General features: G+C 41.6%; 1 protein-coding gene across 2 annotated transcripts in view; it reads right to left on the bottom strand.

Annotated features, from left to right (window-relative positions):
• HCN2 (hyperpolarization activated cyclic nucleotide gated potassium and sodium channel 2) overlaps nucleotides 1-25,847 on the bottom strand; it is a 191,955-nt gene that overhangs the window by 111,905 nt on the left and 54,203 nt on the right. For both annotated transcript variants that reach the window (XM_077254090.1, XM_077254098.1), the window contains exon 2: nucleotides 17,223-17,646. In XM_077254090.1, the coding sequence (XP_077110205.1) occupies nucleotides 17,223-17,646 (424 nt within the window). The remainder of the gene's footprint in view (nucleotides 1-17,222; nucleotides 17,647-25,847) is intronic.

The raw sequence follows: 25,847 nt of genomic DNA, 5'->3' as shown, positions 1-25,847 counted from the left end.
TATTGGGTAGGTGATGAGCAGTGCCTGGTTTTCTCCACACATAACGCTTCGAATTATCACCAAAAAGGTCCATCTTCATCTCATCAGGCCAGAGAATCGTATTTCTCATAGTCTGGGAGTCCTTCGTGTGTTTTTAGCAAACTCTATGCGGGCTTTCATATGTCTTGCACTGAGGAGAGGCTTCTGTCAGGTCACTCTACCATAAAGGCCTGACTGGTGGAGGGCTGCAGTGATAGTTGACTTTGTGGAACTTTCTCCCATCTCCCTACTGCATCTCTGGAGCTCAGCCACAATCATCTTGGGGTTCTTCATTAGCTCTCTCACCAAGGCTTTTCTCCCACGATTGCTCAGTTTGGCTGGAAGGCCAGGTCTAGGAAGACTTCTTGTGGTCCAAAACTTCTTCCATTTAAGGATTATTGAGGCCACTGTGCTCTTAGGAACCTTGAGCACTGCAGAAATTCTGTTGTAACCTTGGCCAGATCTGTGCCTTGCCACAATTCTGTCTCTGAGCTCCTTGGCCAGTTCCTTTGACTTCATGATTCTCATTTGGTCTGACATGCACTGTGAGGTGTTATATAGACAGGTGTGTGCCTTTCCAAATCAAGTCCAATCAGTTAAATTAAACAGCTGGCCTCCAATGAAGGAGTAGAACCAGCTCAAGGAGGATCACAAGGAAAGGGACAGCATGTGACTTAAATGAGTGTCTGAGCAAAGAGTCTGAATACTTATGACCATGTGATATTTCAGTTCTTATTTTTTAACAAATTTGCAAAAAATTCTACATTTCTGTTTTGTTTTTTTCAGTCAAGATGGGGTGCAGAGCATACATTATTGTGAAAAAAATTAGCTTTTTTGAATTTACCAAATGGCTGCAATGAAACAAATAGTGAAAAATGTAAAGATCTGAATACTTTCCATAGCCACTGTAGGTGAAAGGCAGACATCATCTTGGTAGGAAGGAAGGTAGAGGCCACAAAACCACCTTCTCCTGGTGGAGAACCAGGAAAGAGGGGAGACAAGAAAGATCTGCCAACGCCAAGACGTGCCTAATGGAGGTGATGGCCACGAGAGAGTGGTTCAAAAGGAGAACCCCTAAGGGCCTCCAGGACTAAATTAAGGTCCCAAGGGTCCACAGGTGTCCGGTACAGGGGCGCAGCATGCGCTACCCCCTGGAGAAAAGTTCTGACCTGAGAATGGGAGGATGGGCTCTTCTGAAAAAGGATGGAAAGCGCTGACACCTGGCCCTTTAGTGAACTAAGAGCAAAGCCTGAAGAAAAGCCAGAATAGAATGGAGAGCAAAGGACATAGGCACAATGTGATTAGATTCACACCAGCAGAATTAGGCTTTCCAGGTCCAATAATAGACCTTAGACAACAGCTTCTGAATCACCAGGTCTGAAAACCTGGATGCTCTTAAAACTGAGATTTCAACAGCCATGCCATTAAATCGAGCGACTGAGAATTCTGGTGGAAGATCGGCCCTTGGAACAGAAGATCCGGTCCGTCTGGGAGCCTCCAAGGGGAGTCCGCGACAAGATTCCCATTGAAAGAAAATCTGATGGAAGACTTCCTGATGTAGAGACCACTCTCCTGCTGCAAGACTCTCGCAGCTGAGGAAGTCGGCCCTGGACAGTCAGGTTGCAAAAGATCACACCCAGCCGAGAACGTTGGCGTCCGTTGTCACCACCTGCATATGACTGGGTAGGAAAGACCGACCCTGGAAGATGACTGGGGATAACAGTCACCAACTGAGAGACCTCTTGACTTGGGAGGAGATCCAAACCGGACGATCCAGAGAGAGGATGGCCTGCGATAGGATTGTTTGCTGAAGCGGTCTGGAGTGGAATTGCGCAAAAGGAATCACCACCGACGCTGCCAGCATCCTTCCCAGGACCGCCATAGTCGAGAGGAAAGATTGAGGCCGAGAGCGAACCCCCTGCTAGAGGGTTGACCTCTACTCCTTGGCAAGAAAAACCATTGCCTGATGGTTGTTGAACAGCATGCCTAGAAAAAAGACGCGCTGAGCTGGGACAAGGCAAGATTTTGCCCTGTTGATCCTGGATAGAGCTCTGGATGACCACCATAATGAGGCTCTGGACCATTTCTCTCATATTATATGCCTGGTCAGAATCCAAGTCTGAGTCATCCTTGGACAGTACATCGGAAACCGCATTGGCAGGTGAGTGAGGAGAGGAAGACGGGGAGATACCAGAGGGAGAGAGGAAGTGATAGAAGGACCCGGAAGGATGCTCCTGCCTAGATCTCTTACGGCCCATGCTGGCAGGCTAGCCTGTGCCCCATCCCCTGATGACGCCGTTAGCGCGGTGAAACATGTTGGGAGGACGCTGTTGCTAAAAGTTGTTGTCCTATTCTGACAATATGTATTAGCATCCCGGGTGCGATACACTTTTTAAATATAAATTAGCAGAATCACTGCATAAAATATACTGCAGACTATAGAGACAGATTAGGGACAAAATGTTTTAGACCCTTTGTATATACTTTATTTTAATGAACAGAAATAAAAGTGAAATTTGATGGTCTTCTAGTGGGGGTTTATTTGGGGTTCTCCCCATTTTGGCAAATTATATGTATATCCCTCCAAAGACCATCTCAGTTCCTCCACTATTTTGGGCAAGTGGGTAGGCGATGGGGGCCAGGATCAAAATTCAAATCACCTAAACACTCTTCATGTGTTAGGGGTTGGAGTCCTGCCGACTAGACATATGAGGAACGGGGTGGTAGTTCACGCCATACTCAGTCTCCACGTGGGAGTACAGTGTGACTTCTCATTTTTGGAATGTTTAAAAAAAAATGAATCCAATTTGTTTTTGGACCCCAAAAGTCGTTGTACAATTTGTCCTGAGTACGCTGATACTCCATATATGTAGGTAAACCACTGTTTGGGCGCATGACAGAGCTCGGAAGGGAAAGAGAGCCATTTGACTTTTCAATGCAAAATTGGCTGGAATTGAGATAGGACACCATGTCGCATTTGGAGAGCCCCTGATGTGCCTAAACAGTGGAAACCCCCCACAACTGACACTATTTTGGAAACTAGACCACCTAACGAACTTATCTAGCTGTGTGGTGTGCATTTTGAACCCCCAATTGTTTCACTAAAGTTTATAATGTAGAGCCGTGAAAATTAAAAAAAAATTTTGTCCACAAAAATGATTTTTTAGCCCCCAAATTTGTATTTTTCCAAGGGTATCCGGAGAAATTGGACCCCAAAAGTTGTTGTGCAATTTGTCCTGAATACACTGATACCCCATATGTGGGGGGGAACCACCATTTGGGCACATGGCAGAGCTCAGAAGGGAAGGAGCACTGTTTTGGAATGCAGATTTTGATTCAATAGTCTGCGGGCGTCATGTTGCGTTTGCAGAGCCCCTGATGTACCTAAACAGTACCTAAACAGTAGAAACCCCCCACAATTCACCCCATGTTGGAAACTAGACCCTCAAGGAACTTATCTAGATGTGTTGTGAGAACTTTGAACCCCCAAGTGTTTCACTAAAGTTTATAACGCAGAGCCGTGAAAATAAAAAATCATTTTTTTCCCACAAAAATGATTTTTTTAGCCCCCAAATTTTTATTTTCCCAAGGGTAACAGGAAAAATTGGACAGCAAAAGTTGTTTTCCTATTTGTCCTGACTGCGCTGATAACCCATATGTGGGGGTAAACCACTGTTTGGGCGCACGGCAGAGCTCGGAAGGGAAGGGAAGGAGCACCGTTTTACTTTTTCAATGCAGAATTACATGGAATGGAGATCGGATGTCATGTTGCGTTTGCAGACCCCTAATGTGCCTAAACAGTGGAAACCCCCCAATTCTAACTCCAACCCTAACCCCAACACACCCCTAACCCTAATTCCAACCCTAACCACACCCCTAACCCTAATCCCAAACCCAAGACACGCCTAACCCTAATCCCAAATCTAACCATAACCATAACCCCAACCACACCCCTAACCCAACTGTAAACACAATCCAAACACTAACCCTAACTTTATCCCCAACTCTAACACTAACTTTAGCCCCAACCCTAACACTAACTTTAGCCCCAACCCTAATGGGAAAATGGAAATACATTTTTTTTATTTTATTATTTTTCCCTAACTAAGGCGGTGATAAAGGGGGGTTTGATTTTATATTTATAGCGGGTTTTTATGTTTGGCAGCTGTCACAGACTAAAAGACGCTTTTATTGCAAAAAATAGGTTTTTGCGTCACCACATTTTGAGAGCTATAATTTTTCCACATTTTGGTCCACAGAGTCACGTGAGGTCTTGTTTTTTGCGGGACGAGTTGACATTTTTATTGGTACCATGTTCGGGCACATGACATTTTTGACCGCTTTTTATTCCGATTTTTTTTTAAGGTAGAATGAACAAAAACCATCAATTCATGAATTTCTTTTATACCGTTCCGCGTTTGATAAAATTGATAAAGCAGTTTAATTCTTCGGGTCAGAACGATTACAGCGATACCTCATTTATATAATTTTTTTATGTCTTGACGCTTTTATGCAATAAAAACTTTTATATAAAAAATAATTATTTTTGCATCGCTTTATTCTGAGGGCTATAACTTTTTAATTTTTTTGCTGATGACTGTGTGGTGGCTCGTTTTTTGGGGAACAAGATGACGTTTTCAGCAGTGCCATGTTTATTTATATATGTCTATTTGATCGCATGTTATTACACTTTTTATTCGGCGGTATGATGATCAAGCATTGTTTTTTGACTTTTTTTTACGGTGTTCACTGAAGGCTTTACCTACTGGGACAGTTTTATAGGTCAGAGCGTTACGGACGCGGGGATACTAAAATATGTGTACTTTCATTTTTTTATTTATATAAAGAAATATATTTATTGGAACAATATTTTTTATTTTTTTCTTTATTTAGGAATTTTTGTAAAAATATTTTTACACGTCAACCTTTTTTTTTTTTTGTCCCAGGGTGGGACATCACTGCATAAAGTTAGATTGCTGATCTGAAAATTTGCAGAGCACGGTGTCAGATCAGCGATCTGACAGGCAGTGCAGGAGGCTTGCCGGCGCCTGCTCTCCGCAGGCAATGACAAGCCACCTCCCTGCAGGACCCGGAGGGACCCCACGGCCATCTTGCATCCAGGGACCTGTAGGGAGGAGGCCCTCGGAACAATGAGATCACATCGCGTTGTTCTGAGGGTCTCAGGGAAGCCCGCAGGGAGCCCCCTCCCTGCGTGATGCTACCCTATGCCACCAGAACACCGCGATCTTGTTTGATCGCAGTGTTTCGGGGTTTCGGGGCTTACAGTGCCGGGAGTGGTTTGTGACCGCTCCTGGCACATAGTGCCGGATGTCATCTGTGATAATCAGCTGACACCCAACCGCGATAGGCCACGCTCCCCCCAGGAGCGCGGCTGATCGCATGTGACATACTATTCCGTCCATGAGAATTAGGGCCCAGGTCACATGGACGGAATAGTACGTCCAATGGTAGAAAGGGGTTAAAGACCCAGGTCCACCTCCTACTGACACCAAGCTGTTTTTTGTGCATAGTGTCAGCCTCCTAGTGGCAGCAGCGTGCACCATGGTTTCCTGTGTCCCCCAATAAAGCGATAGAGAAATGTTGGTTTTGCCCAAAATGCTTCATTTTTGCAAGGGTAACAGTTGAAAATGGACACTACAGTATGTTGTGCAATTTCTCCTGATTACACGGATACCCCCATATGTAATGGAAAACTAATATTTTAACGCATGGAATGAAAGGAGCGCCATTTGAATTTTGGAGTGCCATTTTACCTGAAACAGATGCCATGTCACATTTGAAAAGCTCATGAAGTGACAAAACAGCAGAAACCCCCACAAGTGACATTTTGGAAACTACACCTCTAAAGAAATTTATCTAGATGTGTAGTGAGCATTTTTAAATCTCAGGCGATTCACAAAATTGTACAACATTGGGCTGAGTAAATGGAAAATTACAATTTTTTCCACTAAAATGTAACTTTGACCCAAATTTTAAATTTTCAGAAGGGGTAATAGGAGAAAATGAATGTAACAATTTGTTAAAACAATTTCACCTAAGTACGCCAGTATCCCATATGTGGTCGAAAACTACTTTTGAGGCACAGTGCAAAGCTAAGAAGGGAAGGAGCGTCATTATAGGGCAGGTTTTGCTGGAATGGTTTGAGGGTGCCATGTCACATTGGCAGATCCATCGACATACCAGAAAAGCAGAACCCCCATAAGTGACCCCACTTTACAAACTACACTCCTCAATGAATTTATCTAGGAGTGAAATCAGCATATTGACACCATGTGTCTCACAGAATTTTTTTACAATTGGGCGACAAAGAATTAATAATTACATTTTTACCACTTAAATGTTATTTTAGCTTCAAGTTTTTCATTTTTATAAGGGCTAATGGGAAAAAAAAGACCACAGTTTGTTGTGCAAATACCCTACTTGTAATCGATAAATCCTTTTCAGGCACAGTGCAAAGCTCAGAAAAGAAGCGTTGTTATAGTTTGTGGGTGCCATGTCACATCAGCAGAGCCCTTGATGTGCCACAACAGCAGAAACCAATCACCGAATGATGCTCAAATCATATATTAAAACATAACCTTTAATAGATTATAATATAAAATCTCAATAGAGAATCACATATAGTTTCTTAGTCCACACCCCATAAAAAGACATGGGTACATATTTTATATGAAGAAAGAGGGAAGAAGCACTTCACCCTAGTAGGTTACTATACTGACCCTTCCTACCAGCGGAGGTTGGCACCCTAAACCTGCGCACTGGTGCCCCCATTCAACGTAGACTCTCCCTCCCTTTCCCTAAACAACCCTATAAATAGATAGGGTACACAGAAAATCACAATAGTACCATATGAAGTAGAATAGTGCCCAACCTCTGATACACCATATGGTACGTGCAATATATCAGAGAGGGGGTTAGCAATGTACCCACATCAAAAAATAGAGATTGTAAAAAAGCAGATAGATTTTATATTTTAGGGTATATATTCCCTCCAAGACTTGTGCCAGGAGCAATGGGAACAGTATCCTTCAAAAATCATAGATGTACAGATACAAATATCCCAAAGACTCTATCGTAGGCAATTATTGTGCCATATTTTATATATACAAATTGTACAGATTGTACCTTGCCCAGAAAAAAATAATTATTCCCTTATAATAACTGCCTGGAACAATATAGTAAATAGTATAAAGATCCTATTGCACCATATTCAAATCACATAATAGGGGTAAAAAATAAACAATGTCCCAGCATATCCATTATGAGCAATCATCATATCATATCACAATGGATTTATATTGCACAATGCCAAAAAAAATCCAATTCTCATGTATTTTCACATTTAAAAATATCCAAAGGTGCCAATATTTTATGTTCCTCAGAGGAGAAAGGGTTAAAATAAACAATCCAAATCCTCCACCCAAAACCATCATTCAGAGGAAATGTATCCAAATTTACCCCATATATCAAAATAGATAGCCAGTATGCTTAATTCTCGACTCGTTTCCCCAAGAATTGGTTCTTCAGGAGAACATACTGGTACGCAAAGAAAATTCCCAAAAGGGGAGACTTATCTATAAAGTTGGATGACAACGTGGGAGTAATGCCATGTGCACGCGTCAGGAATTGGTATCCGCCATCTTTCATCATCACAACAGCAGAAACCCCCATAACTAACTCCATTTTAAAAACTACACCTCTCAATTAATTAATCTAACGGTGCAGTGATCATATTTACACCACAAGTGTGTCACAGAATTTTATACCATTGGGCAGTAAAGAAAAAAAAATAAAATTTTTACCACCAAAAAAAAAAAATGTTTTAGCGCCAGATTTTAAAATTTTCACACGGGGAAATGGGTAAAAATTGCACAAAAATTGTAAATTGCTGCTGAACGTGGTAATACCCCATATGTGTCTGTACATCACTGCTTAGCCATACGGCGAGGCTCTGGAGGGAAGGAGCACTATTTGACTCTTGGAGAACAAATTTTCATACAATAGTTTGTGGACTCCATACACAGAGCCCCCAAGTGCCAGAACAGAATCCCTCCTCAAGGTACCCCATTTTGGAAATAATATCCCTCAGGGAATTTATCTACAGGTGTAGTGAGAAATTTAATTCTGTTTTCCAAAAACAAACAGCAGAGGATGCTGCGGAGTGAAAAAAAAAAAAAAAATGTAAATGTGCTGTTGTAGTGCCCAAGTATTGTGCCCAGCTTGTTCTTTTGAAGATATGGGCCCCATAAATAAAGCGGGCTCTCATCACTACAGAAATGCCAAACATGTGGATGCTAACTGCGGTTTAGGTACACTGTTTGGCTCAGAAGAGAGGAGGGTAATAAGATTTGGTAGCTCAGAATTTGCTGGATTTCTTTTCGTGTTGAAGAGCCATAGCGCTTTTCCATAGCCTTTGAGCTACCAGTAAGGTGGAAGCTCCCTAAATTTCCATTAACAGATGATGGACCCAAGTGGGAACTTGCTTTTTTTGTGGATTGAGTTGAAGCTTTTATTGTGAACATTTTACATAACATTTTGATCACTTATATCAGCACTTACATCAGGGTTTCCATCTAAATCTCAAAATGACATGATTCAGATGAAACTGCCAACGGATACTTTCACTATAATGAGGCTGCAGAGTTACTCTGGACTCCGTCTGGCCTCTGTTCAGCGTTGTCCTTCTTTTAAGACATACACATAACTGTAGCCGAATGCACATTTATGCACACTTAGGCCATGTTCACACTTTGCGGTTTTTACTGCGGAACCGCCGCGATTTTGATGCTGCGGGTCCGCAGCAGTTTCCATAGCGTTTCCATTTACATGTAAACCCTATGGAAACCGCAAACCGCTGTGCACATGCTGCGGGAAAAACCGCGCAGAAACACAGCGGTTTACATTCCGCAGCATGTCACTTCTTTGTGCAGAATCGCTGTGATTCTGCACCCATAGGAATGCATTGAACCGCTTACTTCCTGCATGGGGCTGTGCCCACCTTGCGGGAAGTAAGCGGATAATGTGCGGGTGGTACCCGGGGTGTAGGAGAGGAGACTCTCCTCCAGGCCCTGGGAACCATATTTGGGGTAAAAAAAAAAGAATACAAATAAAAAAATCATGTTATACTCACCTCTCAGCGCTGCACGCGGCCGGCCGGTCAGAGTTGCTGTGCGAACAGGACCTGCGGTGACGTCGCGGTCACATGACCGTGACGTCGCGGTCACATGACCGTGACGTCACGAAGGGTCCTTCTCGCACAGCATCTTTGGAACCGGACCGCCGGGTGCAGCGCCGAGGAGATCCGGACATCAGAGGGCGAGTATAACCAATTTTTATTATTTTTAACATTACTATTGATGCTGCATATTGCTGCATATGCAGCATCAATAGTATAGGCGGAAACCCGCAGCGGAAACCGCGGAACAAACCGCGATAAATCTGCAGGGATAACCGCAGCGGTTTTGCCCTGCAGATTTATCAAATCCGCTGCGGGAGAACCCGCAGAGGTCACCCGCAAAGTGTGAACATGGCCTTATAAAGAATGACAGAGCTGCATCATAGGACAGACCGTGTCCAGAGTGCCTCCATCTGCCTCATTATAGGGAATCTTATCTTGAGGGTTTCGTCTGAATCACATACAGGAGGTTCTCACAAAATTAGAATATCATCAAAAAGTTAATTTCAGTTCTTCAATACAAAAAGTGAAACTCATATTATATAGCATCATTACAAACAGAGTGATCTATTTCAAGTGAAAACCCAAAAGTCGTTATCTCCATAAATTAGAATAATTGTCAACAAACACCTGCAAAGGCTTCCTAAGCATTTAAACATGTCCCTTAGTCTGTTTCAGTAGGCTCCATAATCATGGGGAAAACTGCTGACTTGACAGATGCCCAGAAGGCAGTCACTCACACACACACTCCACACGGAGGGTAAGCCACAAAAGGTCATTGCTAAAGAAGCTGGCTGTTCACAGAGTGCTGTATCCAAGTATATTAATGCAGGAAAGAAATATATCTTGGTACCGTGTTAGCCAGTAGATAGAAAAATATTTAGAATTGAGAGTCCTCAGTGGTTGATACCTTTTAATGGCTAACTGAAAAGATGGTAACAAATTGCAAGCTTTCGAGACTACATACGTCTCTTCATCAGGCAAAGACTAAAACAAATTCTGAAGAATCACATATTTATGCACAACATAGTATAGAAAAAAAAAAAAAAGGGAGAGGGGAAAAAAAACATGGATAAGCCAGGTGACATGAAGCAGAATTACCATGGGTGATAAACAGTTACGTCCATAAATATTGGGCCAATTCTTAGATAAGGATTGTTTTAATGTCCTGTGATTAGGGTCTGGTTCTGTTGTGATGACCCCACATGGTCTGATGGGCAAGTTCATTAGTTCATGTAAAAAGACATAAATCCATGTGACACATTCATTCACCTGGCTTACCCATGTTTTTTTTCCCCTCTCCCTTTTTTTTTTTTTTCTATACAATGTTGTGCATAAATATGGGATTCTTCAGAATTTGTTTTAGTCTTTGCCTGATGAAGAGACGTATGTACCCGGTAGTCTCGAAAGCTTGCAATTTGTTACCATCTTTTCAGTTAGCCATTAAAAGGTATCAACCACTGAGGACTCTCAATTCTAAGTATATTAATGGAAAGTTGAGTGGAAGGAAAAAAAGTGTGGTAGAAAAAGGTGCACAAGCAACCGGGATAACCGCAGCTTTAAAAATATTGTTAAGAAAATTTGGGGGAGATTCACAAGGAGTGGACTGATGGTGGAGTCATTGCTTCAAGAGTCACCACATACAGACGTATCCAGGACATGGGCTACAAGTGTAGCATTCCTGGTGTCAAGCCACTCATGACCAATAGACAACGTCGAAGCGTCTTACCTGGGACAAGGAGAAAAAGAACTGGACTGCTGCTCAGTGGTCCAAGGTGTTTTTTTCATATGAAAGCACATTTTTCATTTCATTTGGAAATCAAGGTCCCAGATTCTGGAGGAAGAGAGGAGAGATATACAATCCAAGCTGTTTGAGGTCTAGTGTGAAGTTTCCACAATCAGTGATGGTTTGGGGAGCCAAGTCATCTGCTCGTGTAGGTCCACTGTGTTTTATCAAGACCAAAGTCAGCGCAGCCGTCTACCAGGAAATTTTAGAACACTTCACGCTTCCCTCTGCCGACAAGCTTTTTTGGAGATGGAAATTTCATTCTCCAGCAGGACGTGGCACCTGTCCACACTGCCAAAAGTAACAATACCTAGTTTAAAAAAAACAGTATCACTGTGCTTGATTGGCCAGCAAACTCGTCTGACCTTAACCCCATAGAGTATTTATGGGGTATTATCAAGAGGAAGATGAGAGATACCAGACGCAACAATGCAGAGGAACTGAAGGCTGCTATCAAAGCAACCTGGGCTTCCGTAACACCTCAGCAGTGCCACAGGCTGATCGCCTCCATGCCATGCCACATTTATTAAGTAATTGATGCAAAAGGAGCTCTGACCAAATATTGAGTGCATTTACTGAATATATATTTCAGTAGACCAACATTTCGGATTTTCAAATCATTTTTCAAGCTGGTGTTATAAAGTATTCTAATTTACTGAGAATGACTTTTGGGTTTTCATTGGCTGTAAGCCATAATCATCAACATTAACAGGAATAAAACACTTGAAATAGATCACTCTGTAATGACTATATAATATGGGAGTTTCACTTTTTGTATTGAAGAACTGAAATAGAATATCATCTAAAAGTTAATTTAATGAGAAGCACCTGTATTTCAAAGACTTACACGCAAACCCTGATGTAAGCGCTCAGTGAAGAGCGCATGATAAATGTGCACAGAGCCTTAGTGCCATCTTTTGGGAGGCAGAATGAACAAATTACCAGCAGGTGAAGAACTGACTTAATTGATACTTAAAGCCGCTCACAGTGCTATATCAGTTATGAGTCAAATTTATCTTTGAGTCACTGCGATTACAGCGACACCAGATTTATACAGTTTTCTTTTATGTTTGGTTATCATCATAAAAACAAAAATGTGTCTTTTAGTGTTCGAAAAACTTTTTTTTTTTGTAATTGCCATATTTTGATAGCCATAAATTTTCTATATTTTGGCTGACATTCATGTGAGAGATTGTTTTTTGAGGAACAAGTTGACGTTTTTATTGGTACCATTTTCGGACACTTGACATATTTTGATCGCTTTCTATTTTGATTTTTGGTAGGCAAAATTAACAAAAAACAGAAATTCAGGAATTGTTTTTTTGGGGGTTTTCTTTTAAGCCTTTCTGCGTGTGGTAAAATTGACAAGGTAGTTTTATTCTTCGGCCCAGTACGATACAACATTTACATAATTTTCTCGGTGTCCTCTGAGTATTTTTTAGTGTTCGGAGATTTAGTTTTCATCGCCACAGCTGAATGATTTACATCTGCTAGCCAGCATAAGTACATGTGGGGGTTGCCTGGTTGCTAGGGAATCCCCACATGTACTTATGCTGGCTAATAGATGTAAATCATTCAGCTGCGGTGACGAAAACTAAATCGCCGAGCACTAAAAAATACTCAGAGGACCCCCAAGCATGCTCGGGAAATCTCAAGTAACGAGCATATTCGCTCATCACTAGTTTTGGAGCTTTTACACAATAATTTTTTTTTTTTTTTTTTTTTTTAGAGAAAAGTTTTGTTTTTGCATGGCTATATTCTGAGAGCTATAGCTTTTCTCATTTTTCCGCTGATGGAGCTCTATGGTGACTTGTTTTTTTTGCGCAACAAGATGACATTTTCAGCAATAACATTTGTATTTACCTTTGACTTTTGGATCGGCGATATGATAAAGCAGTTTTTTTACCACTTTTAAATTTATTTTTTACGGTTTTCACTGAAGGTGCTGACTAGTGTGATAGTTTTATAGTGACGGAAGCTATAATACCAACCGTGTACTTTTTCTTTTTAATTAGTCCCTCTATGGGACTTTAACTTTTATTACTCTGATCACTGGTATAATGCATTTCATATGCACCACCATGTTCTGAGCATGGTCCAAGAAGACCGCCGTAGCTGGCAGACCCGGAAGTCATCAAGATGATTTTAGATTGCCATGAAAATGATCCCAAGCAAGAGGGATATCACTGACACCAAGCTCTCGTTGACAACTGCGCAGGCACTGTTCGTGTAACTGCACGATCGACCATGATGTAAGTATTTAAGAGCACATCATAGGTCATGAATAGAGTTGAGTGAATTTCTTCGGATCCCCGCTTATTTGGCAAGATACAGCGCTTGCCGAATAAGCTGCAGAGGGAAGAGGGAACCCGGATACACAGAACGCGCCGGCTGATCAGCGCCGCAGCTGCATATAAGCGGGAACCCGAAGAAATTTGCTCAACTCTAGTGGTGAACCTCTTCCGGACCATGATGTAAATTACGTCAAAGGCCGTGGGGTTAAAAAAAGAGGCAGCTATACATTAACCCCTTAATGAGCAGAGGTATTTTTGCTTTTTCTTTTTTTGCTCCCCTTCTTCCCTGAGCCATAACTTTTTTATTTTTTGGTCAAAATGGCCATGTGAGGGCTTATTTTTTGCGGGACGAGTTGTTCTTTTGAACAACACCATTGATTTTACCATGTTGTGTATTCAAAAACGGGAAAAAAAATTCCACGTGCTGTGAAATTGCAAAAAAAGGTGCAATTCCTCAACTGTTTTTTGTATTTTACAATGTTCACTAAATGCTAAAACTGACCAACCATTATGATTCTCCAGGTCATTACGAGTTCATAGACACCAAACATGTATAGGTTCTTTTATTTGCTGTATTTTTCAGACTATAAGACGCACTGGACCACAAGACGCACCCCAAATTTTGCTATGGAAATTAGGAAAAAAAATTAATGCGTCAAATGAGGGTCCGTCTTACAGTCCGAATTCAGCTCTGGTGGAGTTTGGTCATTATTTTTTTATGTTGCTAGATTGGGCGATTCTGAATGCGGCGATACCATATATGTGTATGTTTGATTTTTTGTTTGTTTTATTTTGAATGGGGTGAAAGGCGGGCCATTTGAACTTTTATTTTTTTTTAATTCTTTAAATATTTAATAACTTTTTTTTTTTTTTAACTTTTGGCATGTTTCAATAGTCCATGGGAGACTAGAAGCTGCCACAACCAGATTGGCTCTGCTACATACAGGCTGTACATACATCAGATTGCCTGTATGTAGCAGAATTGCTGACTTGCTATGAGTGCTGACCACTGGGCGGCGCTCATAGCAATCCAGCAGTGACAACCATAAAGTTTGCTGGAGACCTCTGGTTGTCATGCCAACTCATCGGTGATCTGCAATCATGTGATGGGGGTCACAGATGGGCAGGATTTCCGATGCGCTTGTCAAAAGCACGAGTTAAATGCCGCTGTTAGAGTTTAACAACTTGGCATTTAATTTGTTAACTGCTGCGGGTGGATCGCGATTCCACCCGCGGCTGTTAACAGCACATGTCAGCTGTTCAAAACAGCTGACCTGTATCGGAAAAGATGTGGGATCAGCGCCAGAGCCCACATCAAAGGGAGGGAGTCCAACATTGGCGTACTATTACGCCCAATGTTGGAAAGAAATTAAAGAGCTGTGATTTCCTAAAGCCTTACTCCTATTAGTACATGAATACCTTCAAATTAAAGCCAATAGTCTGCACTTTAAATCCATGTTGATTATATAACTGTATCTTGAATAGGTTTTGGTACACTACTAAAATGACAAAACTTGTGTCACTGTCCAAATATTTCTGGGCCCAAAGGCATTTTCCCTTAATATGAACCTGTCAGAAGGATTGTGCGCAGTAACCTACAGTGTCAGGTTGGCGTTGTTATACTGATTAAAATTATATTTTGGTTGATGAAATCCGTCTTGTGGTTGTTTAATCTTTATTTTCAGTTTTCAGATAATAATATGCTCGTGCTTCGGGGCGGTCTGTGGGGTACTTTTGTGGTGCTCCGATTTGGTATTCATACTGATGACTTCTGACAGGTCACTGATTCCTCAGTGACCTGCCCCCTAGTTTACATAATGAATACTATTTATATTGAAATGAAAAAAAATCACCTTCAGCAGGTAGATGTCGGCAGCAGCGCCTGTGCTGTAGCATGATCGCATGTATAATGTGCAGTTAGTTAGTTATTTTATTTGCTACTATAAATAAATTCAGAAAAAAAAAAATTCTGTCTGAAAATGGCACCAGCCGCGGCTACACAGTAGAATTTACCGGCGATTCAATAGATGATACTGTGCGGGCGGCGCCATCAATTTGTTTTCATTAGCAAGATGGCGCTGCCAACACCTGTGCAGTAACATCTATCGGATAGCCGATAGATGCTACTACGCAAGCACAGCCGGCACCATTCTGAAACAGTTTTTTATTTTTTTCTTAATTTATTTGTAGCAGCAAGTAAAATAATTAAATACACATTACACATGCGATCATTCTGCAGCGCAGGCACTACCGTTTGCCTGCTGATTTTTTTTCCAATATATACTATTCAGTATGTAAAATAGGGGGCCGGTCAGGGAGGGATCAGTGACATGTCAGAAGCCATACTGATGAATACTTAAGCAGAGCACCACATAAAGACCCCTTCCACCACAGTCCGCCCCAGAGAACGAGCATATCATTATCTGAAAATAAAGAATAAACAGCAACCACAAGACAGATTTCATTAACCAAAATATCATTTTAATCTAACAACGCCAACCTGACACTGTCTGGAGGCTACTGTGCACAATCCTGCTGACAGGTTCCCTTTAACTTTTGTCCAATTTTTCCTGTTTTTACGCAGTTTTTCTTTGGGCTAAATTCTTCTTATAAGTAGTGCCTGCTGTAAAGTCCATTTTTTACTTGTCCGTTTTTTTCCTCTGTTCGAAATTGTGGGCATGACTTTAGTAATCCAGATGTTTGCGGGCTTTTTAAAAAGTCACCAAATCTCACCGTGACTTGTCTTCTGCATTTTCATCAGTTTTCCCCTTTGCAGACTTTCTCCAATTTGTTATTCATTTTTCAGCATAAGTCAAGCTGAAGCAACATGGAAGAGATTATACAGCAAAGCAGAGTTGCATAACTTGTTAAAAAGTTCATAATCATTTTTTCTGTTTCCCTCTGCCTGTTTCCGCGCCATGCTCCTCATCACCCTCCCCATAGAGTATAACAGGATGTGGCATATGACACCACGGTAGGCTTGAAGTGTGTCTATTCTGAGCAAAACAGATCTGAGCTGGGGGGGGTTCAGAGTGGGTTCTTCTCCATTGTCTTTCCTCTTTTTTCCAACCTATCAGGTTGTATTTGTAGGCTTTGAGTGATTTTACATTCAAGTTTACATTTAGTGCCATCCCATAAGTGTTCAGTATTTATCTTTGCTTTGACCTTGACCACTATGGTTATGATTCATCAAGACTGGTGATTTACTCGCGACAGGAGTGAGATTTCTGGAGTACGAAATGGAACAGCTCGACATTAATTTGACAAGCTGTGGCGTCATGCCCCCACCTATTTCGGCGGAACTGGGAGAAATGGGTGTGAAAAAGAAAAATAAGTAATGTCAAAAATTTGCAAATTTTTAAAGCTTTTATGCAACTTTTGTTTTTTGGGAGGGGGTAAAGACTGATGAATATGGGCTAGTACGTACATTTTTTAATGAACTTTTGTTTATTTGTTTCTCATCACATGACATCTTTTATATTTTAGGTGGGCTACCCTTTATTGTGAGGGTCTCTTATGCTTATGAATATTCACACTGCTTATGACTGTCGATGGACTTTCTGTCTGGTATATAAATGTATGCTATTTAGTAAAGTCTGCTATATTTTTTCAAATATACCGTTTGGTATATTCACTTTTTCTAACATAGGTTCTTGTAGCAATGCCGGTGTAGCATCCTATCTTTACCTTTTGGGGCTGAGCCTGCGCATATACATGCCTTTATTTGCTTTTTTTCAGAGTAAAGGACCATTTTAGGAGGCGATGGGAGATGAGGAAGTGTCCGAAAAGTGGGAAGATAATTTTTCTGATAAGATATATTACAAAATTTCTTATATGTGTCTGTACTATTGATATATACAAAGTTTGTTGCTCTGTTTTAACCATTTTAACGTAATTATGTTTCTAGCACTGAAGCGACGATGCTTACCTCTTCCCACTGATGAATATATCGAATGAGTCTGGAAAGTCGAAGTAACCTAAGTAGACTGAGGATTTTTGTAAACCTCACAATTCGTAAAGCACGTGCAGTCTTGTAGACTTCAGAGTCAATACCCTTTTCTACAATGAGAAATATGTAGTCCACAGGAATGGAAGATACGAAGTCCACTACAAACCATGTGCGCAAATACTTGCGCTTGATCTTTTGAGGATCCAAGACGATTTCGGTGTTGTCCTCAATCACAATACCTGTGCGGAAGTTCAAGACTAAGTCCATAAGAAAGAAGGTGTCCGACACCACATTAAATATGATCCATGGTGTGGTGGTCTCATCTTTGAAGAAAGTGATTCCCACAGGGATGATTATGAGGTTCCCCACCATAAAGAGCAGCATTGTGAAGTCCCAGTAAAACCTACAAATAGAAGAGAGAATAGTAAGAACTATATGACATACTAATTTATACTTGGGATGCATTTACACTGGACGATTAACAGCAATGAGAGTTACTAGAAACAATGGTTGCCCGGTAATTAGAAAGTGCGAACAGTGTCAGCGCAAACTATCTGTCGACATTTGAATGAAATGAAACAAAACGCTATAGCACGAGACCCAGGAGAAATCCTCACTGCTGACACTGACATAAAAAAGCTAAAATGCCAAAATGTATGTGAATAAACCAAAATCACTCTGGGAAAGTGTCTTGTGAACAGATGAGACCAAGATTGGGTTTTTGGTAAAGCACATCAATCTACGGTTTACCGAAAACAGAATGAGGCCTACAAATAACAGAACAGTACCTACAGTGAAATATGGTGGACATTCAAAGATGTTTAGGGGTTGTTTTGCTGCCTCTCGCACTGGGTGCCAAAACGATTTGCAAGACATAATAAAATATGAAGGATTACCAAAGGATTTGGTTCGCAATGTAATGCCCAGTGTCAGAAAGCTGGGCTTGCACCCTAGGTCAAGGGTCTTCCAGCAGGACAATGACCCCAAATAAACGTCAAGAAGCAACCAGAAAAAGATGGAAACAAAGCACTGGAGAGTTCTGAAGTGACCAGTAATGAGTCCGGATCTAAATACATTGAATACCAGTAGAGAGATCTTAAAATTGCTGTTGGGAGAAGGCCCCCTTCAAATAAGAGAGACCTGGAGCAACAAAAGAAGAGTGGTCCAAATTTACAGTTGAGGTGTAAGAAGCTTGTTGATGGTTATAGGAAGCGATGAATTGCAGTTATTTATTCAAAAGTGTATGCAACCAAATATTAAGTTGAGGGTGCCAACAATGTTCTCTGGCCCATTTTGAGGGTTTTCTGTGAAATTACATCTAATTTCCCTTTTTGTCATCTGCTTTTTTTGTTGTTCCAATATACACAAAGGAAATAAGCATGTGTATAACAAAACATTTTTAATTGCAATACTTTGCTGGGAGACAAACTTCATTTTCTGGAACAATTTAAAAGGGTGCCATCACTTTCATGACTGTATGTCTCTGACAATTTAACTGTGGGAAACTTCAAGAAGAGCAGATATGAAAAAGACGAGTAACATCTGCTCTGAAGTCAGAACAAGATTAATAATAATAATAATAATAATAATAAACCATAAGAACTATGGAATATCAGGATGTTGCTTTGGCACTCTAAAAAGCAGTCCCAAGTGCCCTCAATGAGATTATAAAACTGATATGGAGCATAAAGATGTTGGATTCCTGTAAATAAGGGCAGTAAGGGCAGAGAGGAGAGTGGTCATGACATTCAGCGGGGTCATGCGACTGTGATGTTGGTACTATGCTAGTGGTGCAGTTAAACCATTGCCCGGGCATCATGCAGAATAATAGCAGAACCCGTTGGCAAGACAAACTGTCAGTCACATGACTGTAAATATAACCTACCAACATCAGAGTCATGTAACTATGCTGATCGCCATGAGAGCTAGATTCTCTGCCTCCATTGGTGTCAATGGCATGCCCAGGGTAGGAATAGTCTTTGGACTGCTATTTAACAGGACCAAAGCAGTATGTAGTCAGTGAACACGGGCAACCAAACCAGCATTGCATCCACGTGGTCTCCTGATAATCGCCATGACAATTCCTTTCAACATACAGACACAAGTGTAGCACTCTTCAAACACTTGTTGCACCACGAACAGTCGTTCAGCACATAGACATTTTGCATGCCATCACAGTGATGATGCGGTCCCAATACAATGAAAAACCCATTTCCCCATATTGGACAATTGGTTAATAATTAGCTGCAGTTCTGTAACCATTTTCATAAGAGCGATTCTATCAACCATTTCAAGAGAAAAACTTCCATATTTTGATTTTCCCCAACTTTGGGCAGTATATATCCAGAGATCGAAAGTACGATATATCTCTAGAAAGTGTTATAGCTTGATGTTAAAATCTTTTTTTGGCCCCTTTTACAAGCAGTTGAGTCTTCTCTACCTACAGGTCCTCATAACGGCATCAGCAATGATGTGTTCGAATGAATCAATCCCGAGAATAAACTAAAAGAATCTATCAAATTCGACTTAAGTGATTTTTCTGAGCCAAGGTACAGTAGAACTTAATCTGCACAAATGTTCTCTGTATATATTGGAAACCCTTTATAATCCTCTAGCTTCTCATCAAAATTTGGCCAGAGGTTTGATTACAATGCAAACAGGAGAGGGGACAAAGGGTTTTTGTTTAATTAAGCAATCAGGCCTGAAACGCTGGGACATGCTGCGTCTAAAGCTATAAACTAAAAATCTGCTTACAAGAACTGCATCACTCATGATATTTTTTTCTAATTAAAACCAGGAAACAATAATCTGGAGATTTCTTCTGGTGTTCTATGGGACAGTTTTCTAGGCATGCAGAGGTCATTGGGCAGGAAGGGGAAGGAGGTAAACTCTAACCATCACCTATTGTGAATAATAGACCCTGTGTAATCTACAGTGGGTACGGAAAGAATTCAAACCCCTTTAAATTTTTCACTCTGTTTCATTGCAGCCATTTGGTAAATTCAAAAAAGTTTTTTTTCCTCATTAATGTACACTCTGCACCCCATTTTGACTGAAAAAAAAACAAATGTAGAAATTTTTGCACATTTAATAAAAAAGAAAAACACACGGTCATAAGTATTCAGACCCTGTGCTCAGACACTCATATTTAAGTCACATGCTGTCCATTTCCTTGTGAACCTCCTTGAGATAGTTCTACTAATTCATTGAAGTCCAGCTGTGTTTAATTAAACTGATAGGACTTGATTTGGAAAGGCACACACCTGTCTATATAAGACCTCACAGCTCACAGTGCATGTCAGACCAAATGAGAATCATGAGGTCAAAGAAATTGGCCAGGGAGCTCAGAGACAGAATTGTGGCAAGGCACAGATCTGGCCAAGGTTACAACAGAACTTCTGCAGTACTCAAGATTCCTAAGAGCACAGTGGCCTCCATAATCCTTAAATGGAAGAAGTTTGGGACCACCAGAAGTCTTACTAGACCTGGCCATACAGCCAAACTGAGCAATCGTGGGAGAAGAGCCTTGGTGAGAGAGGTAAAGAAGAACCCCAAGATGACTGTGGCTGAGCTCCAGAGATGTAGTAGGGAGATGGGAGAAAGTTCCACAAATTCAACTATCACTGCAGCCCTCCACCAGTCGGGCCTTTATGGCAGAGTAACCCAAAGGAAGCCTCTCCTCAGTGCAAGACATATGAAGGCCCGCATAGAGTTCGCTAAAAAACACATGAAGGACTCTCAGACTATGAGAAATAAGATTCTCTGGTCTGATGAGATGAAGATAGACCTTTTGGTGATAATTCTAAGTGGTATGTGTAGAGAACACAGGCACTGCTCATCACCTACCTGATACAATCCCAACAGTGAAACATTGTGATGGCAGAATCATGTTATGGGGGTGTTTTTCAGCTGCAGGGACAAGACTACTGGTTGTCATTGAATGAAACATGAATGTGGCCAAGTACAGAGATATCCTGGATGAAAACTTATTCCAGAGTGCTCTGGACCTCAGACTTGGCTGAAGGTTCACCTTCCAAAAAGACAATGACCCTAAGCACACAGCTAAAATAACAAAGCAGTGGCTTTAGAACAACTCTGTGACCATTCTTGACTGGCCAAGCCAGAGCCCGGACCTAAACCTAATTGAGCATCTCTGGAGAAACCTGAAAATGGCTGTCCACCAACGTTCACCATCCAACCTGATGGAACTGGAGAGGATCTGCAAGGAAGAATGGCAGAGGATCCCAAAATCCAGGTGTGAAAAACTTTCATCATTCCCAAGAAGACTCATAGCTGTACTAGCTCAAAAGGGTGCTTCTACTCAATACTGAGCAAAGGGTCTGAATACTTATGACCATGTGATATTTCAGTTTTTCTTTTTTAATAAATTTTCAAAAATTACTACATTTCTGTTTTTTTCAGTCAAGATGGGGTGCAGAGTGTACATTAATGAGAAAAAAATGATTTTTTTTGAATTTACCAAATGGCTGCAATGAAACAAAGAGTGAAAAATGTAAAGAGTTCTGAATACTTTCCGTACCCACTGTATGTCACGATTCCTTGGCTCAGTCTGGGACTCAGTGACGGACAGCTCTGTCATCCTATCCTGTATTGGTTCGTGCTGAGCTATAGGGCTTTGATTGACAGCTTGGTTAACCTATCTGACTGGGAGGTACATAGATTTCCACAGGTGCTCCCAGTTCTCGGTAATTGCCCTGCTATATAGGTGAGCTGTCTGGCCTGGATCACTGTCAGTCAAAAGCTTGTTCTAAGCCTGTGCTCTCTGGTGTGTGTTCGCCTGATCCCTGTGCCGTAAGTTCTGATATTCCACTGCTGACCGTCGGACCGTGTTCTGACTACTCAATTGTTATTGCCCCTTTGCCTATCTGCGGTTTCTCTGGTATTCTGAGCCTGGCATGTGACCTGACTTATAACTTCATATTTTCCCTTGGTTTACCATGTTCTCTTTTGGTATTGACCCCGGGACGTCTGACTTCGCTGACTCACGGCCTCTCCATGGGTTGTGACTAGCATCACAATCTATATATAGTGGTTACATGTCATTTTAATTCTGGCCATAATCATATTGAGAGGTCTACTGAACAGTGATCGCTACAAAACATGACCATTCGCCTAATACTAAGCCCAGTAGAGTAAAAGTGCAAGATTTTTTTTATTTATTTATTTTTATTTATTTATTTATTTTTTTTTTGGGGGGGGGTTCTTTAAATCAAATCCGACAACAGTTTTTATGTAATCTAAGAGCAGCACGATGTAGGGTCAGAGACCAGATTCCAGTGATATGTCGCTTTCTGGACCGCTTGCTGGCTTTCTTCTCTGCTGCAAATATACCAGTTCTCTGAATGCTGAGCTCTGCATAACCCTGTCTCCTCCACCAATAGGCAGCTTTCTGTGTACACTGCTGCTAGTCCATGGTGGGGGCGTAGATTCGAAGAGTATCTACATGGCACGTGAGTATTAGTCCTTTAGGTCGAGAAAGCATTGCATTGCACTCGGAACAGTGTTCAATATATAATTGGACAGAGACAACATTTTTCTAATTTTGTTATAGACATTACCTGTATTTGGCGTACGTGTAAAATCGCAGCATGCTGCGATTGTCACAGAGAATCGTCCAGGACTCGCCAATGCAAGCCTATGAGAGGAAAAATAAATCACACAGCTCTCGAATCATACATGTGCTGTCCGATTTATACGAACCAGTGGGCTTTGAAAAGTCGGCAATTCATGTGCCACATACAGTAAAATCACAGAGTGTCAGTTTAAAAGAGAATAGATGAATACACATAGAATACATAAATATATAGATGTCAGTGACACTCACTCATTAGATAGATAAAAGTTAAAAAAAAAAAAACAGCGAAAAAAATCATAGAAAAAAAGTGGACTTTTTTGCCATTGGGCAAAAAAGTCCACTTTTTTCTATGCTTTTTTGTGCTTTCTTTTTTTTATACTCTAATGTAAAGAACCATTGGATTGTTGGTTGGAAAGGCTTTGCACATTAACTGAGGTAACTATTTGGTGCTGTTCTCTCTCTCTCTCCATACATACATACATACAGTACATAGCTCAAAAAAATGAAGGGAACACTGAAATCCTACATCCTAAATATCACTTATTGAAATATTCCAGTTGTAAATCTTTATTCATTACATAGTGGAATGTGTTGAGAACAATAAAACCTAAAAATGATCTACGCAAATCACAACTAATATCCCACGGAGGTCAGGAGTTGGAATGATGCTCAAAATCAAAGTGGAAAATGAAGTTACAGGCTAATCCAACTTCAATGGAAATGCCTCAAGACAAGGAAATGATGCTCAGTAGTGTGTGTGTGGCCTCCACATGCTTGTATGACTTCCCTACAATGCCTGGGCATGCTCCTGATGAGTCGGCGGATGGTCTCCTGAGGGATCTCCTCCCAGACCTGGACTATAGCATCCGCCAAATCCTGTACAGTCTGTCGTGCAACGTGATGTTGGTGGATGGTGCGAGACATGATGTCCCAGATGTGCTCAATCGGATTCAGGTCTGGGGAACGGGCGGGCCAGTCCATAGCTTCTATGCCTCCATCTTGCAGGAACTGCTGACACACTCCAGCCACATGACGTCTGGCACTGTCCTGCATTAGGAGGAACCCAGGGCCAACCGCACCAGCATATGGTCTCACAAGGGGTCTGAGGATCTCCTCTCGCTACCTAATGGTAGTCAGGCTACCTCTGGCAAGCACATGGAGGGCTGTGTGGCCCTCCAAAGAAATGCCACCCCACACCATTACTGACCCACTTCCAAATCGGTCATGCTGAAGGATGTTGCAGGCAGCAGATGGTTCTCCACAGCATCTCCAGACTCTGTCACATGTGCTCAGTGTGAACCTGCTTATATCTGTGAAGGGCACAGGGCCCCAGTGGTGAATTTGCCAATTCTGGTTTTCTGTGGCAAATGCCAAGCGTCCTGCATGGTGTTGGGCTGTGAGGACAACCCCCATCTGTGGACGCCAGGCACTCAGACCATCCTCATGGAATCGGTTTCTAACCGTTTGTGCAGACACATGCACAGTTGTGGCCTGCTGGAGGTCATTTTGCAGGGCTCTGGCAGTGCTCCTCTTTTTACTCCTTACACAAAGGCAGAGATAGCGGTCCTGCTGCTGGGTTGTTGCCCTCCTATGGCCCCCTCCACGTCTCCTGGTGTACTGGCCTGTCTCCTGGTAGCTCCAGCCGCTGGACACTATGCTGACATCCACAGCAGACCTTCATGCCACATCTCGCATTGATGTGCCATCCTGGATGAGCTGCACTACCTGAGCCACTTGTGTGGTTTGTAGAGTCCGTCTCATGCTACCACGAGTGTGAAAGCACAACCATCATTCAAAAGTGACCAAAACATCAGCCAGAAAGCATTGGAATTGAGATGTGGTCTGTGGTCCCAGCCAGAAGAACCACTCCTTCCTTGAGTGTGTCTTGATAATTGCCAATAATTATCACAATAATAATAATAATCACAACAGCATGTAAAATTGATTGTCAAACAGTGTTGCTTCCTAAGTGGACAGTTTGATTTCACAGAAGTTTGATTTACTTGGAGTCATATTCTGTTGTTTAAGTGTTCCCTTTATTTTTTTGAGCAGTGTATTATATTACATAGATAGAAGAAAACCCGGCAATTCAGCAGCTGCGTAGTGTAAAATCACAGCAGGAGCTGACAAAAATAATTAGCACAGTGTGTGTGCAGCTTACTATACATGTAGTTAATTAATAAAACATGATTTAAAAAAAATAAATAAAAAAATGGTGTGGGCTCCCACGTAATTTTCATAACCAGCAGAGGGAAAGCCGATGTTTATTGCCTGGTAAGGAGGTAATACCCATGGAGATTCCCAGGCTATTAATATCAGCTCACAACTGTATACTTAGTCTTTACTACCTATTAAAATGGGGGACCCTATAATTAATAACCAAAGGCAGACAGCTGCGGGCTGATATTAATAGCCTAGGAAGCAGCTATGGATACTGGCCCCTCCAGGCTAAAAACATCAGCTCTCAGTTGCCCCAGAAAAGGCGCGTCTCTAAGATGCGCCAATTCTGGCACTTAGCCTCGCTAAGTTGGGAGGTTGATGTCACCTTTGTATTGTCAGCCACGAGGTTAGCTCAATAAGACGCCCCCATTTCTAATCCCATAGTCACATTGTATGAAAACACAGACACCCAGAATAAAGTCCTTTAATTGAAAGAATGACACAGACTTCTTTAATAAATCTTAAACCATATTTACGACTTCGCCCATTTCACCAATGCCCTTGTCATCTGCAAAAGAGTTAAAAATAAAAAACAACAATATTCCTCAACTTTCCGCAGAGATGGTGATAATCCATTTGTCCCTCGATGGGTCCAGCTCTGCTACATCTAGATGGCAGGCTGCACAGTTGCGACCATATAGCCTGTCATCCAGCAGATACACTGAGCACCGTGTTCCCTGTCTGAGGGCACCATGATCATTAGAAAGTTCTCCTGTTCATGGTCCTGTCAGACAAGTCCCGGGAGTTCACAGCCAATGAACTCGCTTCACTTTTCTGACGTCAATGCG

This window comes from Ranitomeya variabilis, chromosome 1, assembly GCF_051348905.1.
Source record: "Ranitomeya variabilis isolate aRanVar5 chromosome 1, aRanVar5.hap1, whole genome shotgun sequence".
In the NCBI taxonomy this organism is placed as follows: domain Eukaryota; kingdom Metazoa; phylum Chordata; class Amphibia; order Anura; family Dendrobatidae; genus Ranitomeya; species Ranitomeya variabilis.
Note: the sequence above shows the minus strand (reverse complement) of the source record. Positions and strands in the feature narration are given on the sequence as shown.